Source organism: Podarcis raffonei, chromosome 17 (assembly GCF_027172205.1).
Source record: "Podarcis raffonei isolate rPodRaf1 chromosome 17, rPodRaf1.pri, whole genome shotgun sequence".
Taxonomy (NCBI): Eukaryota; Metazoa; Chordata; class Lepidosauria; order Squamata; family Lacertidae; genus Podarcis; species Podarcis raffonei.
In genome coordinates, this window is record NC_070618.1 from 37,874,378 (window position 1) to 37,894,605 (window position 20,228).

Genomic DNA, 20,228 nt, shown 5'->3' on the forward strand with positions numbered 1-20,228 from the left:
AGGAGGTGTGGGCATCATGCGCTCCAATAACTCACCACCCAGCAGGCATTTCCCAGATCTGCTATCTTCACTCTGATTTTGTCTGCATTTTGAGGTTCCAAGGGGTTCACCAGGAATTCAGAGGTACCAAAAGCTGCAGAGGCAGACCAGGGCAGGGAATCAGGTGAAAAACAAACAAAACAGTCCACAGGTGCTGAAGGGGTAGTAAGTAATTGGTTTAGCCCAACAGTTGTGCTATTCAAATGTAACCACTTGACTGGCCAGCTAAACCAGGTGAGGGTAGTCGATGGGTCTCCAACCCCTGGTGAGTTAGGAACTTCCCCTGCATGCAAAGACAGGCTCCAGCAGATTGACTGGACGAGACCAAGAGTGGGTCCAGCAGTCAATAAGGCAGTTTCTGCACGTGCTGAAGAGGGAAGTGAGGGGCAGATGGGGCTCGCCAACATAAGAAGGTAGCCTCTCTAGAAGGAAACTCTGATCCTAAACGTTCACTGGCTTGCAAGTTATTTTTGGGAGAAGAAAAAGCTCAGCAGTAAACCCTACACAAATCTGGAATGGAGTCCCTAAGTTGGCTGGATGGCACCCTATACACCTCCTTCCAGCAACTCCTGCAGCCAGAATGGCCTGAGCTCAGAAAGAGGATACGCAACAGTGACTAATACAAAAACACAGGTGATTCTCCTTAAAAATAATTTTTTGGAGTGATAAGACTGAAGGATGCCTCCAATTTTAATTAAGAATAATGGTTTGCCTCTGCTATCACAACTTAGAGAACGCTGGCCAAAGGGAGAGTCAGCTTTTGGGCGTTTGGGCCCACGTGGCTCCTTTGTCACCTTGCCCCTGATACTCACTGCTGGGGGAGAGAAGCCCTCCACGCTCCCGCTGGTTAGAGACCCCTGACATGGCTGAGCCAGAGAAGAGGGACCCTGAGAAGCCGGAGGTTGCAGAGTCAGGGCTGAAATGGCGGCTGGCTGTGCCTGGTGGAGAGTGCCCGTTGCAGCTGTCATAGGCATTGTGTGTGTAGAAACCAGAAGACGATGTCAGACTCTGGGGGCTGCAAGCGAGAGAGCCCCCTGAGGGCTCTGTCCCCCCAGCTGTGGAGACCATGATGGGGGCTCCGCCAGGCAGGTCTGCAGAAGAAGAAAGAGGAGGGTCACGGTTTCCTGGTATCATAAAAGAGTGTGCTGCGAACAGCACTGATTGAAAAGAGAATTCATTATATGTTTCTGAAGGGAGAGACATGGGTGAAAGGGCACCAAAAAGGTAAGAATCAGAAGGTGACTACATCCCATTTCAAGAGTCAGGGTGTAAAATGTTCAAAAATAAACCTATTTACTGCAAGGCAACTGGACCCACTTTGCTGCTTCTTGCTAGCATTGGGGAGAAACAAACCATCACCCTGGGCTTAACATTACATTTCAACCAGGGACTGAGTTGCCATTTGTTTTGCTCCAAACAAACCACAATGATAAACCAATATTCGTTCCTAGCTTACTAGTCACGGGTTGCTTAGAGTAAGATCCCTGGTTCAGACAGAACGTTAAGCCAGGGGCCTTCATTTCCTCCATGCGCTAGGAAGGAGGAGAAAAACAGCCTAGACAGGTACATTCACAATAAAACGTTAACTATGGTTTATTCCAATGGCACGTGAAATGGACCAATGTAAATGCCAGGGACAAACAACAGGCAATGTAAATGCAAGAATACAAGTGTAGGGGAGGCAGTGAAGGGGCACAAGCTCAAATATTTTAAACTGCACAAAAGGGTGTGAGAGTAAGTATGCAGAGATGGAGGGGCAGCGTTGTCCAGCCTCCAGACCTGACCACACAAGAGAACCAGCTGCACCCAACAGCAGCTGACTTCCCTCTCCCAACCTCACCTGGATCTGCCGTGGGCTCGCTGGCATCTCCTGCTGCCAGGGTCGCCAGTTCCTCCAGCTGCTGAAGGTCCCGGAGCCGTTCTGCCAGGAGCTGACTTTGTCGTTTCTGCTTCCTCTTCAGTTTCTTCCGCTTGTTCTTCGAAAGCTTCCCATTCTGGGAGATGAGATGACCCCATGTCACAGCCCTGTTACTTACAATTCCAGGACTGCATGGGGAAGTGAGCGGGGGTTGGGGGGGAGCATGCAAAGGAGCCACATGGCAGGCCCTGAGGTTTGGGGTAGAGAAGGGGAGAAGGAGAAGGAACAAACCAAGGAAATCACCAGGAAGCATCTCAAAGTGTCAGTGGGCAGTGCCAGAACCCCAAAACAGCGGGGTGCAATTTCACAGCAAAACACACAGCTTGCAAGAGAGTAGTTGTGTGCAAACAAATGGGGGCGGGCAAGGGGTGAATGAGGAGAAAGATGTAGCAAGAAGAAGAAGAAAGGCATTACATATCTTTTAGGAGCAGATGCAAGAGCAAGTGAGCAAATGAGGCCTAGTGGTCAGCCTGTTTCTGGTTACAAATGGGGATTCTCCCAACTGAAATGCTACCCCAAACAAAATAATTTCTGCCACACAAAAACTAGCATGTCAAGGAAGAAGGCAAGATGGACAAGGCCCTTCCCCCCAAAACATTAAGTTTTCTATGTGCAGTTATTTATTTATGCAGGAACATTTTACTCAAGTGAGCACGCACCTCAGTGGTACGGCTCAAACACCTCACTGAACACTAGTCCTACAAGGAAACAAGGACTTGTGTAAAGGCACAAGCCAAATGTAAGGGAAGGGTCAGAGTGAGGAGGGGCTGAGGCCTGCAAGGGCTGGGCCTATAAAAAAGCTGGGCCAGACCAACTGCAGAAAAGAGTGGTCCCTCACTGATAATATATTTAGGGGTGTCAAGAAAATTGTGCACAATTCAAATATTGGGGCCCAACATTTGCTGTGATCCTGCAAAGCATCGGTGTGTGTGTGTGTGTGTGTGTGTGTGTGTGTGTGTGTGTGTGAGAGAGAGAGAGAGAGAGAGAGAGAGAAAGAGAGAGAGAGAGAGAGAGAGAGAGAGAGAGAGAGAGAGAGAGATGATTCTGGGTGGCTTGCAGGCATTGTAGCTCTTAAATCCCAACACCCCCCCACAATCAATTATAGTGTTGGGAGGGACCCTGAGGGTCATCTAGTCCAACCCCCTGCACTGCAGGAATCTCAACTAAAGCATCCATAACAGATGGCCACCCAGCCTCTAAAAACCTTAACTTTACTTGGGTATTTGCAACTGGGCTTCCCTAAGGCACCTCACTGCTTTCTAAAGCAGTGCTTCCAGGAGCACCATTAACAGCCCTACCCATTAACAACCAATTCTCTTTCCCTCTGCGCATGGCTGATTGCATTGTTTATCCCACTGTGATGACTACAGCAGCCAATGACTAATGATCTCTCAATGTGGGAAATCAAAATGGGAGAAATACTGTAATACAGCCAGAAGTGAACAGAAGTGAAGCGAATAGGAACAACAGAAATGAAAGAAAGTCAGCACCACCTATTAATTGCAAATGAGATGCATCTGAGAGGGAAAAGAGGGACTCTGAAGGAATAATAAGGGGAAATAAATAAGGGTGTTTTTTAAAAAAAATGAACAGAATGAGTTTGGAGAGATTAAGGAATGGAACTGCCCGACATTGGATGGAACACATTATCAGTTAAAAAATAAATGGAAGAAAATAAAGAAACTACCAATGGAATGAATCTGTGAGAATAAAGGAACAGCCTTACTTTGGAAGGAAAGTAATGATCTGGCCGTGCCCACTTTACCATGCAGCCCTCAGAGGGTGGCCATGGGCCACTCTGGACTTCTGCCCCAAAAGGCTTAGCCACCCCTGTAGTAAAATGTCTTGGGTTAGGCCTGGCTGGGTTAAAGCAAAAGTAGGTGCAGGAACAAATAAATGACGTACAGAAACAAGGGTGTGCTCGGTGGCAGAAGCATGAACTCCAGAGAACACACACAAGGCATGAAGGGCGTGCAACTGGGAATGAGAAGACAAAGAAACCATAATGGGTGTGCGAGAGGACACCATCTTGCACTTCCACAAGCAAAAAGGGATGCAAATCTCTCTCTCTCTCTGTGATGATATATGCAAACTGGTGTTTTTAAGGTGGAAAAATAAAGCAGGCAGATGGGTGGGCAAAATAAACAACTAAATGCTATAGGATGAGCATATGAATTATGACCCTTTGTCTTTCCAGCAAAGCTGAGCAACAACCAATGCCCTATCCAGCACTAACACAACAGAACAGCAGGAATTACAATGGGGCAGCAGCAACAGCAAGAACCGAGTCAGGAATTATGCGATTTTAAGGAAAGATTTTTATCTACATGCAAGCCCATAAACCTGTATTGGCTGATTACCATCACACATCCTTTTAAAAGTGTTTGTTTTGTTCTTGTTTTTATTATGTATTTAATGTTTTATTTTTATGCTGTGAACTCCCCTGAGGTCTTTGGATGAAGAGTGGTATACAAATTTAATAATAAAATGAATAATAATATTCTATCCCCTTCACATGTGCACCTAGAAGTCACGTTACAACATACTGGCATCATGGCACTTGGGATATGGACTCATCTGTACAGAAAATGCAAGGAGGGAACAAGTCAAAATACACAAGGCTCTGCTGCATTAACCAAAGAACTTCTATCTTGTAGCAGCTTTGTGTCTGGTAAGAAAGCAAGTGGTCAAGCTGGTTGCATTTCCTCTTGGCTGGCTTCTGATGGACTATCAAAAAAGAACTGGCTTGCTTGATTTCTCTAAGGCTAGCTGTAAGATGTGGTTTCCCTGGTCCAAAACTCTCTCCTTTTTTGTGTTCACACTTGCATGCCTTCTTGTCCCCCTTACTGGCACAGGCAGAATCGAGAGTGCATTGTCCCTGCTTGGGATTTGCTACATAAAGGCCAAAGAGAAAAACCCAATGAAGTGTGACAGGCAGCACAGGTAAGCAAAGAGTGACCACAGAAGAGAGTGCAAAGTCTTTGGAAATCATCAGATGGCTTTTACAAGTTGAAGTGCTATCTTGGAAAAGTGGACAAGAGCCAGTCCTCAGCCAGTCCCAACATGGGGACATTTCAGAAATGAGGAATCAAATCTGGTACACTTTTCTGGGATAATCTGTCTATCTATCAAATGTGTGTGCTACATGAAAATGAAAAATGAATTTGCAATGCTGTCTCTGCCTTATTTGTGTACGTTATGTTTCCCATGAACACTTCTGCCCTTTTTTGAAGTGACACAACTGGAACCAGGCAGGCACAATGACTGGAACACGGGGAACTGCCTTAGAGCAGGTTGGACTATTTTGTGCTTCCAGCTCAGTATCAGCTTTTCCGCTTGGCAGCAGCTCCCTGGACCTTTTCCATCATCTGCTAAACATTCCATTTAATGGGAGATGCCAGGGACTGACTTCTGCATAGCATGTGCTTTTCTGCTGAGCTGTGAGCCCTCACAAAGAGAGGATTAGGCCAATGCACAGGTGCATTCTCACACTGCAGGGCAGTGAGTGCCACAGTTAAATTAACTGTGTGCCACACAGAACAAAGTACAACCCACACAAGGCTGTGAAGCTCTTGCCTCTCTCTGCACTTTGTTTTTGTATCCAGTAAAGGCTGCAGACATCTCTGGCACATGTGAAAAATTGTCTGTGGCTGGGTCCTGTTAAGCCTGGACTGTTGGTAAATACAGGTGTGACCATGAGAATCTTGAATGCGAATTGCAAAACAGCGGGCAGGGGGAGGCCCATCCATCCACACAAGGCCACAGAATACAGCAACAATAATAATTACCAATTCTAAACTTAGTTTTTCCACCACCTTTGAAAGGGGTAGTGGCACCAAGAGGAGACTTACCAGGCTCTCCTGGGGTGCAGAGCTGACTGAGGGAAGAGGTGCACAGATGGAGTGAGGAGAGAAAAGAGGGAGAGAAAGAGACAGAAATGATTCCCAGAATCCAACAGCCAGGAAGTCTAAGGCAAACAAACAACAATAAGTAACGCTGTGAAGATAAATATAGGGGAGAGGATGTGGGAGGCAGCCAAGCTCCCTAGTGAGGGTGGATTGACATTCTAGGCCATGGCTGGTAGTCCATGGCCCACAGAGTGATGTTGTGATTCTTGCCCTCTCCTTTCCTCCCATCAATCATCCTACAAGCCTACCCTGCTTGGTCTTGAATGTGCAGTCACCACTTCTGGAGATCCTTAGCACAGTCTGAGTTCCTGTGCAAATACTCCTTAGCGCTGCTCTCTAAACCTCCACCTCTAACCATTAGCCATGCCGACTGCGGTTGATGGGAGCTGGTGTCCAACATTATCTGGAGGGTCACAGGTTCCTTATCCATGGACTGGAGTGACACACAGCTGTGGCCTTCTGTGACAAGTAGGGAGACTGGGGAGAGCTGCTCTACTCAATTATGTGCATGCACACACGCACTCTTCCTGCACTATGTTTAAGGCTGCTGTCTGGAGATCAGCAACTGCACCAGCCGGGTCCTCCATCTGCTGAGTCAGAGAGGCAAGAGTCTGGGTGGGAAAAGTGATGGCAAGAGCGGTGCAACTTTCTGACAATTCACTTGCAAAGGGAGAGTGCAGGTTATATCCAACTCAGTTATATTAACAGAGCTATGCTTCAGTTAGGTCCATTATTTTCAGTGGATCTACTCTTGAGTAGGATTTACATAGGAAGCAACCCTGTGTGTATGCCTGCAATCTCCGTATTAAAGTAGTAAATAAACAGTAAATAGTTGCCAACTAGGGGACTAGCCTTTCATGAACCATTGTAGCTTCAATTTTTCTGCACATCTTCCCAGTTGACTCTCCTCTATCCCACTCCACAATTCAGTCAAAGTTTTTCCTGTTTTATGCTTTGCCAAGGATTCCCTGGACAATTTGATTTATTTAGCATCACTATACTTGTATTATTGGCTCTCTCCCTACTACTCTGATTCCTGCAATCAAACTTCACCCATATGTCTTGTAGGGTTGGGCAATACTTGGTTGTCAACACTGCGATATATCACCAGCTAAACATCGCAATAGACCGATAATAATCATGATGTATGTAATAAGGATGGAACGATGTAGAGGTGTCTTGGGTATTCACTGGGTATTTAAAATTTAGTCACAGTTCAGTAAATGCAAACACAGGCACTACTACACTAAAATTAGTTATTAAGTTAATTGGAAAGAGATGCTTCCTTGACTTCTTGCTAAAGTCTCTAACTTTTCCACTTGCCAACCCCTGGTCTTGCCTGTCTAACGTAGGCGGGAGAATGGAGCCGGGGATTACCCTCTTCCTTCTAAAGAAGATGTGCCACTATAAAGATTAAAAGAACATGGGGAGGATGTGACTATTTACCTGCAGAGCCAGAGGGGGGCGGGCCCCCAGCTTGCTGCCAAACAGTGGCCTCAGCTGCCAGGCGGCGCACGTAACTCTCATCTACACACAGCAGGATGTTCTCTGGCTTTATGTCTGTGTGGATTATTTTGCACTTCGTGTGGAGGTAGTCAAGGCCCTGCAATACCTGGGAAGGGAGATGCATGATCAGATGGGAGAATTCAAGGGTTTCCGAGTACAGAGGTTGTGGTATCAGGAACTACAGAGCTTATACTGGGAACCTCAGAGCCCGGAACTTTGTTAACTACCATGGATCGGGTGCATGTGCCCAAGATACAGAATCCTCTTCAAGAGCGGAAGGACGCGTGTGCAATATCAGCCTCTAGATAGAACTAGATTTGGGCATGACTGCCTTAGGCCCCAGCCTCTCTTCAACAAATAGACGCATGCTCCTCTGTTCACCTGAATCCCCTCCCATCAAGATGGATGATTTTAGTCTAACCTTCACCGCAATGGTCTAGCTCATTGCTTCCCAAACCGAGGGTTCCAGCTGTTTGTGGACTACAACTCCCATCATCCCTAACTAGCAGGACCACCCGTCAGGGATGATGGGAATTATAGTTCAAAAACAGCTGGAGACCCAAGTTTGGGAAACACTGGTCTTGCTTTCCATATGCAGAGACTGGAGTTTTCTTTTCTTTCATGGAAAGCAATACAACATGCAATACCCCACTGGTGGTCTAAAACTATACTCCAGAAAGAACTCAACCATATGATACCCCCATCCCCAACATACAGACATCTTCATTTCTGCTCAAGTTGTGTGGCTTGTTTGATTCAACCTCCCAGTGATTTTGAATATAATACAAGTAACCTAAATCTAAGCAGCCTAAATAAAGAAGGGTTGAAATGATCCTGATGTTACAAACAGATCCCAACTGGATTTAAAATAAATCCACTCTTTACCTGGCGGAGGATGCTCTTGACACAGGGTATAGGAAGTCCCTGGTAGTTGGACTTGATGATCCATTTCAATAATTGGTGTCCTAAAACCTCAAGGACCATGCAGACATCTGGGCAGAGGTCGAGTCAAGGAGACACAGTTAGCTAAAATGATTTTCCTAGGTCTGAGTGATGTATCAGAACACTATGACAACCCTCATTTTCCCCATATTACTAATGTGGTGTTTTTAATGTCTTAAAATCAGATATGGAAGAGAAACTGTGCCAGTGTTCAGTGAGGAGGAGAACACTGAATACAGATGTTTTGAGACATTCACCTATTGACAACTGGCCACTGTGTGAAAACCATGCAACTTTCCACATGACCACAAAACTGGGATTCCTTTCCGGAACATCTCATTCAATAGCAGGAGTAGCATTATCTGCAGGGAATGACTGCATGCTTGCTGCTTTGTGTCTAATTAAATAAGGTAGATGTTGTGGACTGAAACTCCCACCATCCTTGACAACTGGCCATGCCAGCTGAGGCCTGTGGGAGCACACAGCCAGAACACAGAAACAGAACTATTCATTAAATGTGGCAGGGAATTGTGGAGGACAGGTAGCCTTGCTGGCTTTTCCCATGTCCTCACCTATTTACCATTTATTTTTTAAGAGGCTACATGAGAACTCCTACGAAAAATGGAATAGCATTGAGCACAGTCACCAATTTTTATTTTTAAGCTATCAAAAAGTCAGTGTGTGTGTGTGTGTGTGTGTGTGTGTGTGTGTGTGTGTGTGTGTCTGTACACTGGAGAAGGTTCTGGTCATCATCAGAAGTGTCACAGCTACTAGCCAATATATTCCTTCGACGCTGCACAGCTACAGTAAATGCGACATTCCAAACACCCATCATGGGAGGAAGACAAACATATTCCCAGCAAAAATAAATTGCAATTCATCTCAGGCCAATGTATGATTCTTTTCCGACAGTGACATGACCTGGAGGGTGTAGCCTAACAACAGTTGTGCCTCTGTCCAACAATAAAACAATCATCTGAAGCAGACTGCAACTGTTTATGTCCATCCTCATAGGCCTGATCCAAACAGAAAGTTCATTGCTTGCTCCAACTGTCTCTGGACTGTATCATGTCATATAGCAGGAGGCAGAATGCAGGACTGAACGCTCCTCCGCAGAAAAAACATTCCTGAGCATACAAAACCAGGTTGCAAGGTCAACTTTCTTCTGAATATGCAAACTTTATATCTGTGTGAAGAATTTGGTACTGCTCTTTGAATGTTTCCCCAACAAAAAAACCACACCATTCTGGTCTAAGAAGTAGCAGAGAAAGCTTTGTCCTGACCTAGACATTCATCCAAGAGATACCTTCAGAAACCATACATTTGGAAGTCAATAGTGGCTCCTAACAATCTGAACAGGAGCACCTATGGTTTGCTGGGTCTGCTTGTGGAAGGATACGGACACCATTGATCCCTGAGATCTTGAAGTCATCAATCAACTGGACAATGTTCTCACGCTTGGGGTCACAGGGATCAGAGTCTCGCACCTGGAAAGTAAAAAAAAGGGGGGAAATGACACATCCTAGATCAGAGTCATCAACAGAAGCCCTTGGGTCAAAATGGCCCACCCTCCCCAGTTGCCAACCTAGAGATAAAAATGCAGAGATATAGCATCTGTGGTAAATAACTTGTTAGCAGGACACTCTAGCAGGCGGATCCTTCCAAGAAACCTTGATATTGGCCAGGCTTCTGATCCAACCAAATCCTTCTAATTGAAATCCCACCACCCACCTTGAAGGAAGATGTGTGGGGCCTATGTGGCTGGAGGTGAAGTATGGCATGCTTAAATACTCCCTAGAAATAAAAAAGGCCCCGTGTGAAGAATGGGTAGGTTACAATAGAATCTCTGCTAGTACTCAAAGCGTAGCGAGCTTTTATTAATGTGAGGGAGTCCAATCCCTCACTGCACTATGAAGTTGTACAATCCCAATCACACTTAAAAAAAAATAATTCTCAGGGTTTATATCCCACCTGATCCACTCAAAGAGATTTACAATCTAAATAAAAACATTATAGAAAAGGGGGGGGGATAAGTAAAACCACAAAGCAGTCGAAAAAGGACTTTAAAAACCCTAAAGGCAGAACCAGCATAAAGAGTGATAAGTCTCCAAAAGCTCCCTGGAATAAAACTGCCTTTGTTTGCCTATCCACAAGTGAGCAATGATAGAGCCAGGCAAACCATCCTTGGGAGGCTGTTTTAAATCATAGATGTCACAGCTGAAAAAAACCCCAACTTGGGTACACTTCCACTGTATTTCTGATGTCAGGGGCCATGGGTATAGCCAGGACTTTTGTTAGGGGGGCAGAAATGACACGATTGGTCAGTTAATTAAGTATTTCTATTCGTTACTCGATGGGGGGGAGCTGCCCCCCCCTTGGCTATGCCCATGGCAAGGGCTCCCCTACGGCCGGGCATCAGTAGTTGAACCAAATTGTCAAACCCATTATTATTTCCAAACAATATTCCACAAAGAAACACTGTTTAGAATAGGGAAATAGTGTCTTTGTGTGGGATGAGGAAGAAGGAATGTTTATTAGGAATCTACTTGAAATGTCAGAGTAGCAAACCAAACTCTCTGCTCTGGATAGCTGCGAGTTGGCTCTCCTGTAGACTCGTACTTTTCACGTTGCTCTAAGGCAGTCTTTTTTAACAGTGTTAGAAACTGAGATATTAAGGCTAGGAGCTAAATGGTACCTTAAACCTAGGTTATGGACGCAACAACGAAATGGCTAGGCATGCTTTTTTTAGAACAAGAACACAAAGCTGAAAATGAATGAACTGCAACTAAAATATTATATTCCTTTTTCACATGGTCTAGTCCTTCCCCTAATATTCTTAAGAGAATCTCTTCTCCAGTCTTCAGAGAGTAGCTGGAAGTGGGGAGGCAGAAAAAGCTCCTCCTTTCCTTCCACTCTGCAGTTTTAATCTGAAATCTTAGGTGCAGTACCGTGCCCAGAGCTCAGAAACTGCTTGTGCTAGTGAAATTCCCTGTCGCAAAATATGTCTAGAACAATCGGAGTTTTGAACACTGTTTCCCAATCCGGGATGCCCTCCAGACATATTGGACTGCAATTCTCCTGAGTCCTTACCAGCACCCAGTGTTTGCTGGGGCTGATGGAAGTTGTGGTCCAGGTCATATGCAGAGCATCAGATTAGATTGGCTAAGGGAACAGAAGACACTGTGTCTGACAGCAAAGGGTGGGATCTAGATAGTAAACAGAGCAAATGGATCCAGGGTAGGGGTGCTTCACCTACTCCAAGCCTAGGCTGTCCAAGGGATCAGATAAAATAATAAAGAGTGCCATACACATGAGCACCGGTAGTTTATGGCTCAGGGCTCCCAAGCAGAAGGGGTTCCAAGTATGCCAAAATCTCACAAACTTCCTCTCCTTTTATTTAATCACTACTCCTCGAGAGGGGACAGGGCCCCCAGAACTTGGGAAAGGGATGGGCAAGGAGGACAACTCACACATTTCAGCAGCTTTATCTCATCCACGGCTGTCTCTGTATAGTGCACAGCGCTCTTCACCACTTTGAGGGCCACAAAACGCTTCCGCCTTGCGGGGGGAGGGGGGAGACAGAGAAAAAAAGGACTGGTTAGTCCTGGCTCCCCCTTTCCATTTTTTGTTTTAAATTTTGCCCCCCACTTTGTAATCTCCACAGGAGCATCAAGACTTCTCAGATAAAACAAGTTAAGGACATAGTAGTGATTACAAAATAATAACAAATTCATAAAAGCAAAGTGGGAATACTTAACGATTTACGCAGTAGGAAACAGCAAGGCTATTAAGACACTTGACTACCATGCCCACCCTTCTCCTTGTCCCACACACACTCGGGGACCCCCCCCCCCACCCTCATGGGTCTTCCCAGGGTCTGTGAACACAGATTAGGCAATCCCTTTATGCCCATCAATTATTTTGTACTTAACAATCAGCAGCCTGGTAAGAAAGGCTGAGTTTCTGCCCCCACCCCTTTGCCTCTTACTGAAGACGTTGGCTACTCTGGAATACCTAATTACAGGTAAAAAGCTGCAATCCTGTGAATAACCTCTGGATTTGCATTTCCAACCTTATCAGTCCTCCTGCTAAGGACCTAGACTGGGTAAAATGATCACAATGTGTGGTTCCAAAGGCTCAAATGGGCTTTTGTGCAAACTAATAACTACGATGACAACAAGTTTAAATTTAAGCAAGCTTCTAGCCCTCAAGAGCAGCAGAACAATCATGACCATATAAGCCCTCAGCACATTCCTCTCTTTTTCTTCTCCTTGCTAGGAATCTACAGTACAGTCATACCTCGGGCTGAATGTGCTTCAGGTTGAGCGTTTTCAAGTTACGCTCCGCGGTGACCCAGAAGTAGCAGAGCGCGTTACTTCCGGGTTTCGCCACTTGCGCAGACGCTCAAAATGACGTCACGCGCATGTGTGAAAGTGGCGAATCGCAACCAGCGCACGCGCAGACGTGGGTTGCGTTTGCTTCAGAATGCGAACGGGGCTCCGGAACGGATCCCATTCGCATCCAGAGGTACCACTGTATATGGTATAAAAATCACTTCCTGAGTATTTCCATTTCCCTTAATTCTTCCTCCCTTATTTCTCGCTTCACATAGCCTCCCTTTGTTGCTCCATAATCTGGCCAGTTAGAAAACGCTGCCTTTGATTTTTCCATTTTTCAGGAAAGTGAAGTCCATTGTACTAGCCTTCACTCCTTAATTCTCTGGTAGGGGACAGAAACGAAGCATGCCCCCTGCCCTCCCCACCTGCCATACTCACTGAATGTCCCAACAAAGCCAGACAGTCGAAAAGTGCCCCCAGCCGAGTTTCCGCACCACATGGTAGCGCCCGTTGAACAGGTCCCCAATCTTTACCGGGTAATACCCACCTAGCAAGGCAACAAGGGGAAGATAGGTTAGTTATACCAGTTGCCAGAGTCACAGAGAACGTCCTGGCTCAGCAAATTGCCACCCTGGACCATGGTGCACCTAGCGCTGGGGTGGGTTACTTCTGGCCCAACAGCATTTGGAGGACTACAGATCCCATCAGCCTCAGCCAACCTGGTCAAAGGTCAGGGATTGTGGGAACTGTAGTTCAACAGCATTGGAAGGCCCACAGGTTTCTCACCCATGTTCTAGTACTGCATGTGGGCAATTTCTAAAGGCATTGAACAGTTTTGTTGTTATTCTTTAGGGGCATAGAAGAGTGCTATGCTGGACCAGACCAAGGCTCTCTGGGTTGTCTTGCTGGAAACAAGAGCAACTTTAGAAGCTCAACAAGCAGAGGGTATGAAAGCAATGCAGTCTTCCTTTGTTTATCAGCTCTCAGCACCTGGTACTGCCCACCTCACTTACAATTCCGAACAGAAAGCCCCTTATCTGTCCCAGCTTGGGGGAAGAATAGCTTGCCCCACTCCCCACATTGCCCAAATACCTCGGCAGTAATCTCGGGGGTCCTCTTGTTCCTCATCATCAGATCCCAGCTGCCCTCCTCCGATCACAGCAGGGAAAGGCAGGGGGGGTGCTGGAGGGGTGCCTGGAGCCTCATCTGAGCAGGAGGGACTCAGTGGCCTGGAAGAGTTGGGGGGGGCAGGGGGGAGAAAGAGAGACTTGTCAGGAGCATCTCAATTCCCAATGATGTCATTTACTTTTTAATTCATGTTTATCCTAATTCTGTAAGCAGCTGTTTATCCTTTGCCTGCTTCCAACCTGAGAGTCACCTCTGGAGAGGACGAACCACATGGGCATTAATTCTCACCCCCCCAACAGAAAGTTTAAGGAACTGTAACTTTTATTTGCTCATATTCTTAAACCTCCCATCTCCCCCTCTGTCAAAATTCAGAGAGTAAGCTCCTCAGGGCAGGGACCTCTCTTTAAGGTTTATATCGTTTTGTAAAACGCCATGCACATCAATGGCACAATAAAATAACACCACCACCCTCCTTTCACAATAATTTTAGACATACCTACTGCCTCCTAGTCCCTCTTGCATCGTTTCCCCCATCTCCAAAAATACACAGGGAAGCGATTTGGAGTGGCCAAGCATAAAATGAAATTAGCTGGCACCCTTTTCTCTGCTGATCTTCCAGTTCTTGTCAAAGGAAGGTGTGTATTTGGGGGGAGGGCAAGGGGAGAAGACCTGCTCTGTTCCTGACGCCTTCCCCAGGGAGAAGATACTCCTCAGAGCAAAGTTCCCAGATCTGGGCGGGAGCTGCCGATTCTGGCGTGAAAGCCAGGCTGGAGTGACGGGCCCTGGGATGGAGACAGAAGACTGCCTCAGCAAAGCATGCCGGCAGCTGGGCACCTTATCTGTCCACATGCTCCCCTCCTTAGTAAAAGAGGAATTAATACCTTGTGAGCTCAGAACCCTCCTCCCCGCCAGAGCCCAAATGTGCACAGAGACACCAGAGGCGGGCGGGGGGTTAAAAATAGCCCCATGGCCCCCGGCAGCTGCCGCCCAGGATGGGAATGGAATCTGGGCGAGGGAAGCGGGATGAGACCGGCCAGGGGAAGCGGCCAGCCCTGCATGGCCTGGGCCTAGCTCACCAGGAGGCCCCAGGTCCAGACCAAACCGCGGCAGGTGCTCTCTCAAGGCTGGCTGCTCTCCCATGGAAAAGAAACTAAAAGCTCCCTAGAATGGGAGGGGAGTTTTAGCACAGTTTTGCCGCAGCTTGCTAGTTTCCTATGTGGATATACTTTTTTTTATTTAATCATGTAATCCCCATCTGCAATCTAAATCAGCACAGCAAGATGATCTAGGCCTGGGGTCAGCAAACTTTTCCAGCAGGGGGCCGGTCCACTGTCCCTCAGACCTTGTGGGGGGCCGGACTATATTTTGGGAGAAAAAATGAATGAATTCCTATGCCCCACAAATAACCCAGAGATGCATTTTAAATAAAAGCACACATTCTACTCATGTAAAAACACGCTGATTCCTGGACCGTCCACGGGCTGGATTTGGAAGGCGATTGGGCCGGATCCGGCCCCCAGGCCTTAGCTTGCCTACCCATGATCTAGGTTCCCCACAGAACCAAACAACCTTTTTTTTTCTTTGTGGCATCTGACTCAGATTCGGAACCAACCTTCTCCAAAGGCACCAAGAAAAAGATATTGTACATCCACCCAGTAACCTACAACACCATTTCCAACACCCATGGATGGGGCTTCCAGGGAGCCTCATTCCTCTAAAAAGGCCTCAGCACCAGCACTACTCCTTTAGCAGTCACACTTTTAAGTGGCACTCCCCTTAAAAAGGGAAGACAATAAACTCAATTTCACAGGCACGCTTGGTGGGGACATGGGAGAGGGCCTTCTCGGTGGTGGCTGCTCCCAGACTTGGGAATTCCCTACCTGGTGAAGCTAGACTGGCTCCCTCCTTGTTGTCCTTGCACTGCCAGGTGAAGACCTCCTTGTTTCACCAGGCTTTTGGGAACCGCTGGGATGTTTTTATTGTAACTATATTTTTAATAAATCTGTTTTATAAATTGTTTTACTTTTATTAATGTTTAATAAGTTTTCCCCATGTCTTTTAGCTGTTTCTATTTTATCCGTAACTCACTTTGCGTCCCGGTTTGGGAAAAAGGCAGGATATACATAAAATAATAGTAATAATAATAATAATTTCAGATGATGGCAGGAATTACCTTATCTCGGGGCAGCCTTCCCTCTCCTGGTGCCCTCCAAATGTTGCTGGACTCGTAACTCCCATCAGCCCCAAGGGATGATGGAAGTAGAAGCCCAACAACATATTGAGGGATCCAGCTTGGTTCACTTGTTCGAGTCATCTGGACTTATTAGTCTGTCACAGCCATCCTGGTGCAAAAGGCACCCAATCCACGTTCATGAACTGAGGCCTCTTAAAAGCCTAACACACTTATCATGGCACAGGCTTTTGTCTAGGCAACAACAACGAGCAAAAACCGAAGCTCCTTACTCCCGGAAGCTCACAATAAAAATCGTTGTTGAAGAGGTAAAGGTCCTAAAGTGAGCAAACACAGCCACGCCTACTCAGGTTTTGCCTTGAAGACTGGTGGTTGAGCCTTCATCATCAGAAAGCTGAATTACTTTCTCTCCTGACTGCTTTACATGTCAATGAAGCAATGTAGAAGCGCTCACATGTTTTAAGTTGCAGCAGAAGCTTTATCATCATTTTTCCCCCTTGCCAGAGAAATGGAAATCATAACCATGATTTGGTCTTCTCAACACCCAAATTACTTGCAGTCAAACTGCCTCCACTTAATTACATTTAAGATTATATATAGCGTTATACCTGTGATGGACATTCACACATGCAAACTATGCAATCTTCCAGAGACAAAGGCGTGTTATGAAACTGACCGATTTCCTGAAATTTCCACCCTCCAAACACTAAAAGTGGCTTACACGTGCACAGATGCCACTGGCGTTCTTGCAGCCTGAAGGCTGGCAGCGGAGAGCCTGCACGGGCTCCCCCGAAAAGCGGGGCGCTTTAGGCATTGATACCCGTGTTGGCCCGTCCACTCAAGCCACGATTCCGAACATGCACGTGTGAATCTGCCCTGAGAAGCCGCAGCCAGCCCCGCACTCCCCTTGCGGCTTCCCCAGCACCTGTTCCGCAAACCTGCCCCCCCAAGTCATGCCGGCTTCCTCTAAACGGGGGGGATCCCCCCCCATCCGAGAGCTGCAGTTTCCATAAGCAGGACCTCTCGGCCGCATTCACTCGCACACGCATCCCCGACGGGGCAGGGTCGCTCCTGCCGCCGCCCTCCCCCCGAGGTAAGATGCACTGGGCGCCCCACTCACCCCGTGGGGGTCTCGCTCTCCGCCTGCGGAGCCGGAGGCGCCTTCTCCTTCTTGTGCTTCTTCTTTTTGCCGCGGCCGTTCCCCGGGCCTGAGGGATGCCAGGGAGGAGAATTAGCGCTCCGCCTGCAAAAGTTTCCTAGGCAAGCTTGCAAATGGCAGCAGCAGCAGCAGCAGGGACCGACCGTGCAAGAGGAAAGCCCCCCGGCCGCCGCCTCTGCACCTGCCGCCGCCCCCTCTTTTCTCCCCGTGCAACTGCCTCCCCCACCCAGGATGTATCTGCAGCCCCCATGCACGCGCCCCCCAGACTTGAAGGGCAGCCGCGCGCCCCCGCTTTACCTTTCTTGCCGCTCATGGCCCCCCCAGCCCCGGTGAGCTCCATCCAGGCTCCGGGATGCCCCTTGCGCCTGCGTGGCCCGTCCCCTTCCCAACCGCACCAGCTGCTTCTGCTCCACCACGTGAGGCTGGCGGGGAGGAGGCTGAGCGCCCTCTGGGCCTGCCCCTCCGTGGGGTGGGGGGCGGGAGAGAGAGAGAGAGAGAGAGAGAGAGAGAGAGAGAAAAGGCGAGGCGGATGGCAGTTTTGTGCTTTTAAAAAGCAAGTTTCCTAAAGCGTCTGAGTGACAAGTGCTAGATACAAACATACATGCATATATATATATATATATATATATATATATATATATATGGGGGGCGCTAATCAGCTCAGTCTTCATCATCATCATCATCAGCTAACACCACCCTGACAAGGTGGGTCACTATCTGAATCCCACCCTGCAGATGGGCGAACCTGAAAGTTAGTTGTTCTCAAAAACTGCAGTCCTATGTCCATTGCAGGGCGTTGGACTTGATGGCTCTTGTGACTTTCCAACTCAACAATTTCACGATCCTGTGATTCACTGGAGAGCAATTCCTCGTTGTGGCTTAAATCATCATCATGCTGCAGCTCAGTGATTTGCATGCAGAAGTTCCCGAGTTTCAACACCTGACCTTTCCATGCAGAACTGGGAATGCTCTCCATTCGAAACCCTGGAGAGTGGCAGCTGCCAATCAGTGGACAACACTGAGCTAGCTAGAGGTGCCATCTGGCTTGGCGTGAGGCAGGTCTGATGCTTCTTTTTCATAGCGTTCAAGATAAAGCTTGTGAAGTCCTAAGAATCACCCTATGAGAAGGTAGGTCAGTTCTGTATTATTATCCCTTGCCCTATTTTGCAGATGTGAGGGAAGGAGGCTGAGGGTCAGGGCAGGTCTAGAACTGAACCAGGGGGTTCCCATTTAAGGATGCAATCCTAATCCCAACTGAAATGGAAGTAAACCCCATTGAACTCAATAGTGCTTACTTCTGATTAGTATCACACTGTTGTGGTTCATTCTCTTGGCCATTGGACCTGGGTCCGTTAAAAAGTGTAAATCATTTGGGGATGTCCCAAGAAGTTAGTTAAGTAACAGGATTAAAAAGGTAAAGGTAAAGGGGCCCTTGACCATTAGGTCCAGTCGTGGCCAACTCTGGGGTTGCGGCGCTCAATCTCGCTTTATTGGCCGAGGGAGCCGGCGTACAGCTTCCGGGTCATGTGGCCAGCATGACTAAGCCGCTTCTGGTGAACCAGAGCAGCGCACAGAAACGCCGTTTACCTTCCCTCCGGAGTGGTACCTATTTATCTACTTGCACTTTGACGTGCTTTTGAACTGCTAGGTGGGCAGGAGCAGGGACCGAGCAACGGGACCTCACCCCGTCACGGGGATTCAAACCGCCGACTTTCTGATCGGCAAGTCCTAGGCTCTTTGGTTTGACCCACAGCGCCACCCGCGTCCCTAGTAACAGGATTAGGGCAAAACAATTGGCAGAAACACATAGAAGATCATCTTGCAAGAGGTGGGTGAATTCAGGTTCTCTGCCTTGCACAGTTGCTCTGTTCCCTGATCTTCATCGTGAGCTCACAGCCCTTGAATGCACTTCTTAAGGAGGCCGCCCCATGACGACAGTTTCCCCCCGTACAGATTTGGTTTCTCTCCCTGTGTGGGGAAGATTGGTTATATGCATGAATGAATACACATGTAAAGTCATTGTTGCATTCTTTGAGGAGACACTGAAACTGGGACTCTAGGCATATTTATGTTCAATCTGCATTGACTGCTTCAGTTGTATCTTGACAGCAGCAGTTGAACTTGCACTGCTACTTCACCAGCAGAAGATTTCAAGTCAGCAGCAATTTTGATTATTTGTAAATTCTTAAGGTAACGCAGATAACCCTGGTGTGTGTTTTAAACTTCCTGCTCTTCTTTTGACCCACTTTGGGCCTTCAGGGCAACTTACAAAAAATAACAGTTAGTATAGTTAACAGCAGGTTACAAGAAGTAGTTTAACCACATAGAGCACACAACTTAGGACTTCTGAGCAATTGCAACAGAGCAGAGCACATCAGCAGAAACTGGATTTTAGAAAATGTAGCAACTGCATAGAGTGATGTGCACCCATGGTGTGCAGGGGCAAGCATACCCAATACCATGCAGCGGTACCTTGGTTCTCAAACACCTTGGTTCCCAAACGGCGAAAACCCGGAAGTGTTCCGGTTTTAGAACGTTTTTCAGAAGCCAAACGTCCGATGCGGCTGCCAGCTATTGTTTCTGGGGCACCTGCAGCAATCAGAAGCTGCACCTTAGTTTTCGAACATTTCAGAACTCAAACGGACTTCTGGAATGGATTGTTTGGCGCTTTTGTTTTTGCTATTTATTTTGCATTTTTCTTTTCGAGGCTTTTTCGGTTAATTTGTTTTTGTGACTGTGTGGAACCCAGTTCAGCTACTTATTGATTGCGTGACTGCGGAAATGGATAAAAGCCCCCCATCCAAACAATGACTATTATCAGTGCAGGTAAAAAAGAAAAATGTTCTTGAAATTTTTTTATCATCTACAATACTGTTTTATTTATTTTATAGTACAGTACATTGATTATTGCTTTCATTTTATGGATCAATGGTCTCGTTAGATAGTAAAATTAATGCTAAATTGCTGTTTTAGGGGTTGTTTTTAAAAGTCTGGAAAGGATCAATCCAATTTGCATTAATTTCTATGGGAAAGCGCACCTTGGTTTTGGAACGCTTTGGTTTTGGAACAGACTTCCGGAACAGATTAAGTTTGAGAACCA

At 47.0% G+C, this 20,228-nt stretch overlaps 1 protein-coding gene across 3 annotated transcripts in view; it reads right to left on the minus strand.

The window, feature by feature from the left end:
- SRPK3 (SRSF protein kinase 3) overlaps nt 1–17,530 on the minus strand; it is a 33,011-nt gene extending 15,481 nt beyond the window's left edge. The window contains exons 1-13 of one of the 3 annotated variants that reach the window (XM_053371977.1): nt 17,426–17,530; nt 17,090–17,177; nt 13,743–13,879; nt 13,089–13,197; nt 11,784–11,871; nt 9,713–9,800; nt 8,257–8,363; nt 7,312–7,477; nt 5,809–5,834; nt 3,863–3,934; nt 1,880–2,033; nt 852–1,130; nt 36–133 (exon numbers count right to left, since the gene is read on the minus strand). In XM_053371977.1, coding sequence (XP_053227952.1) covers nt 36–133; nt 852–1,130; nt 1,880–2,033; nt 3,863–3,934; nt 5,809–5,834; nt 7,312–7,477; nt 8,257–8,363; nt 9,713–9,800; nt 11,784–11,871; nt 13,089–13,197; nt 13,743–13,879; nt 17,090–17,177; nt 17,426–17,468 — 1,455 coding nt within the window. In that variant the 5' untranslated portion in view covers nt 17,469–17,530. Of the gene's footprint in view, nt 1–35; nt 134–851; nt 1,131–1,879; nt 2,034–3,862; nt 3,935–5,808; nt 5,835–7,311; nt 7,478–8,256; nt 8,364–9,712; nt 9,801–11,783; nt 11,872–13,088; nt 13,198–13,742; nt 13,880–14,274; nt 14,731–17,089; nt 17,178–17,425 lie in introns of those variants that run through there. The other 2 variants (XM_053371980.1, XM_053371978.1) reach the window with 2 other exon arrangements.
- Nucleotides 17,531–20,228: the final 2,698 nt, after the last annotated feature.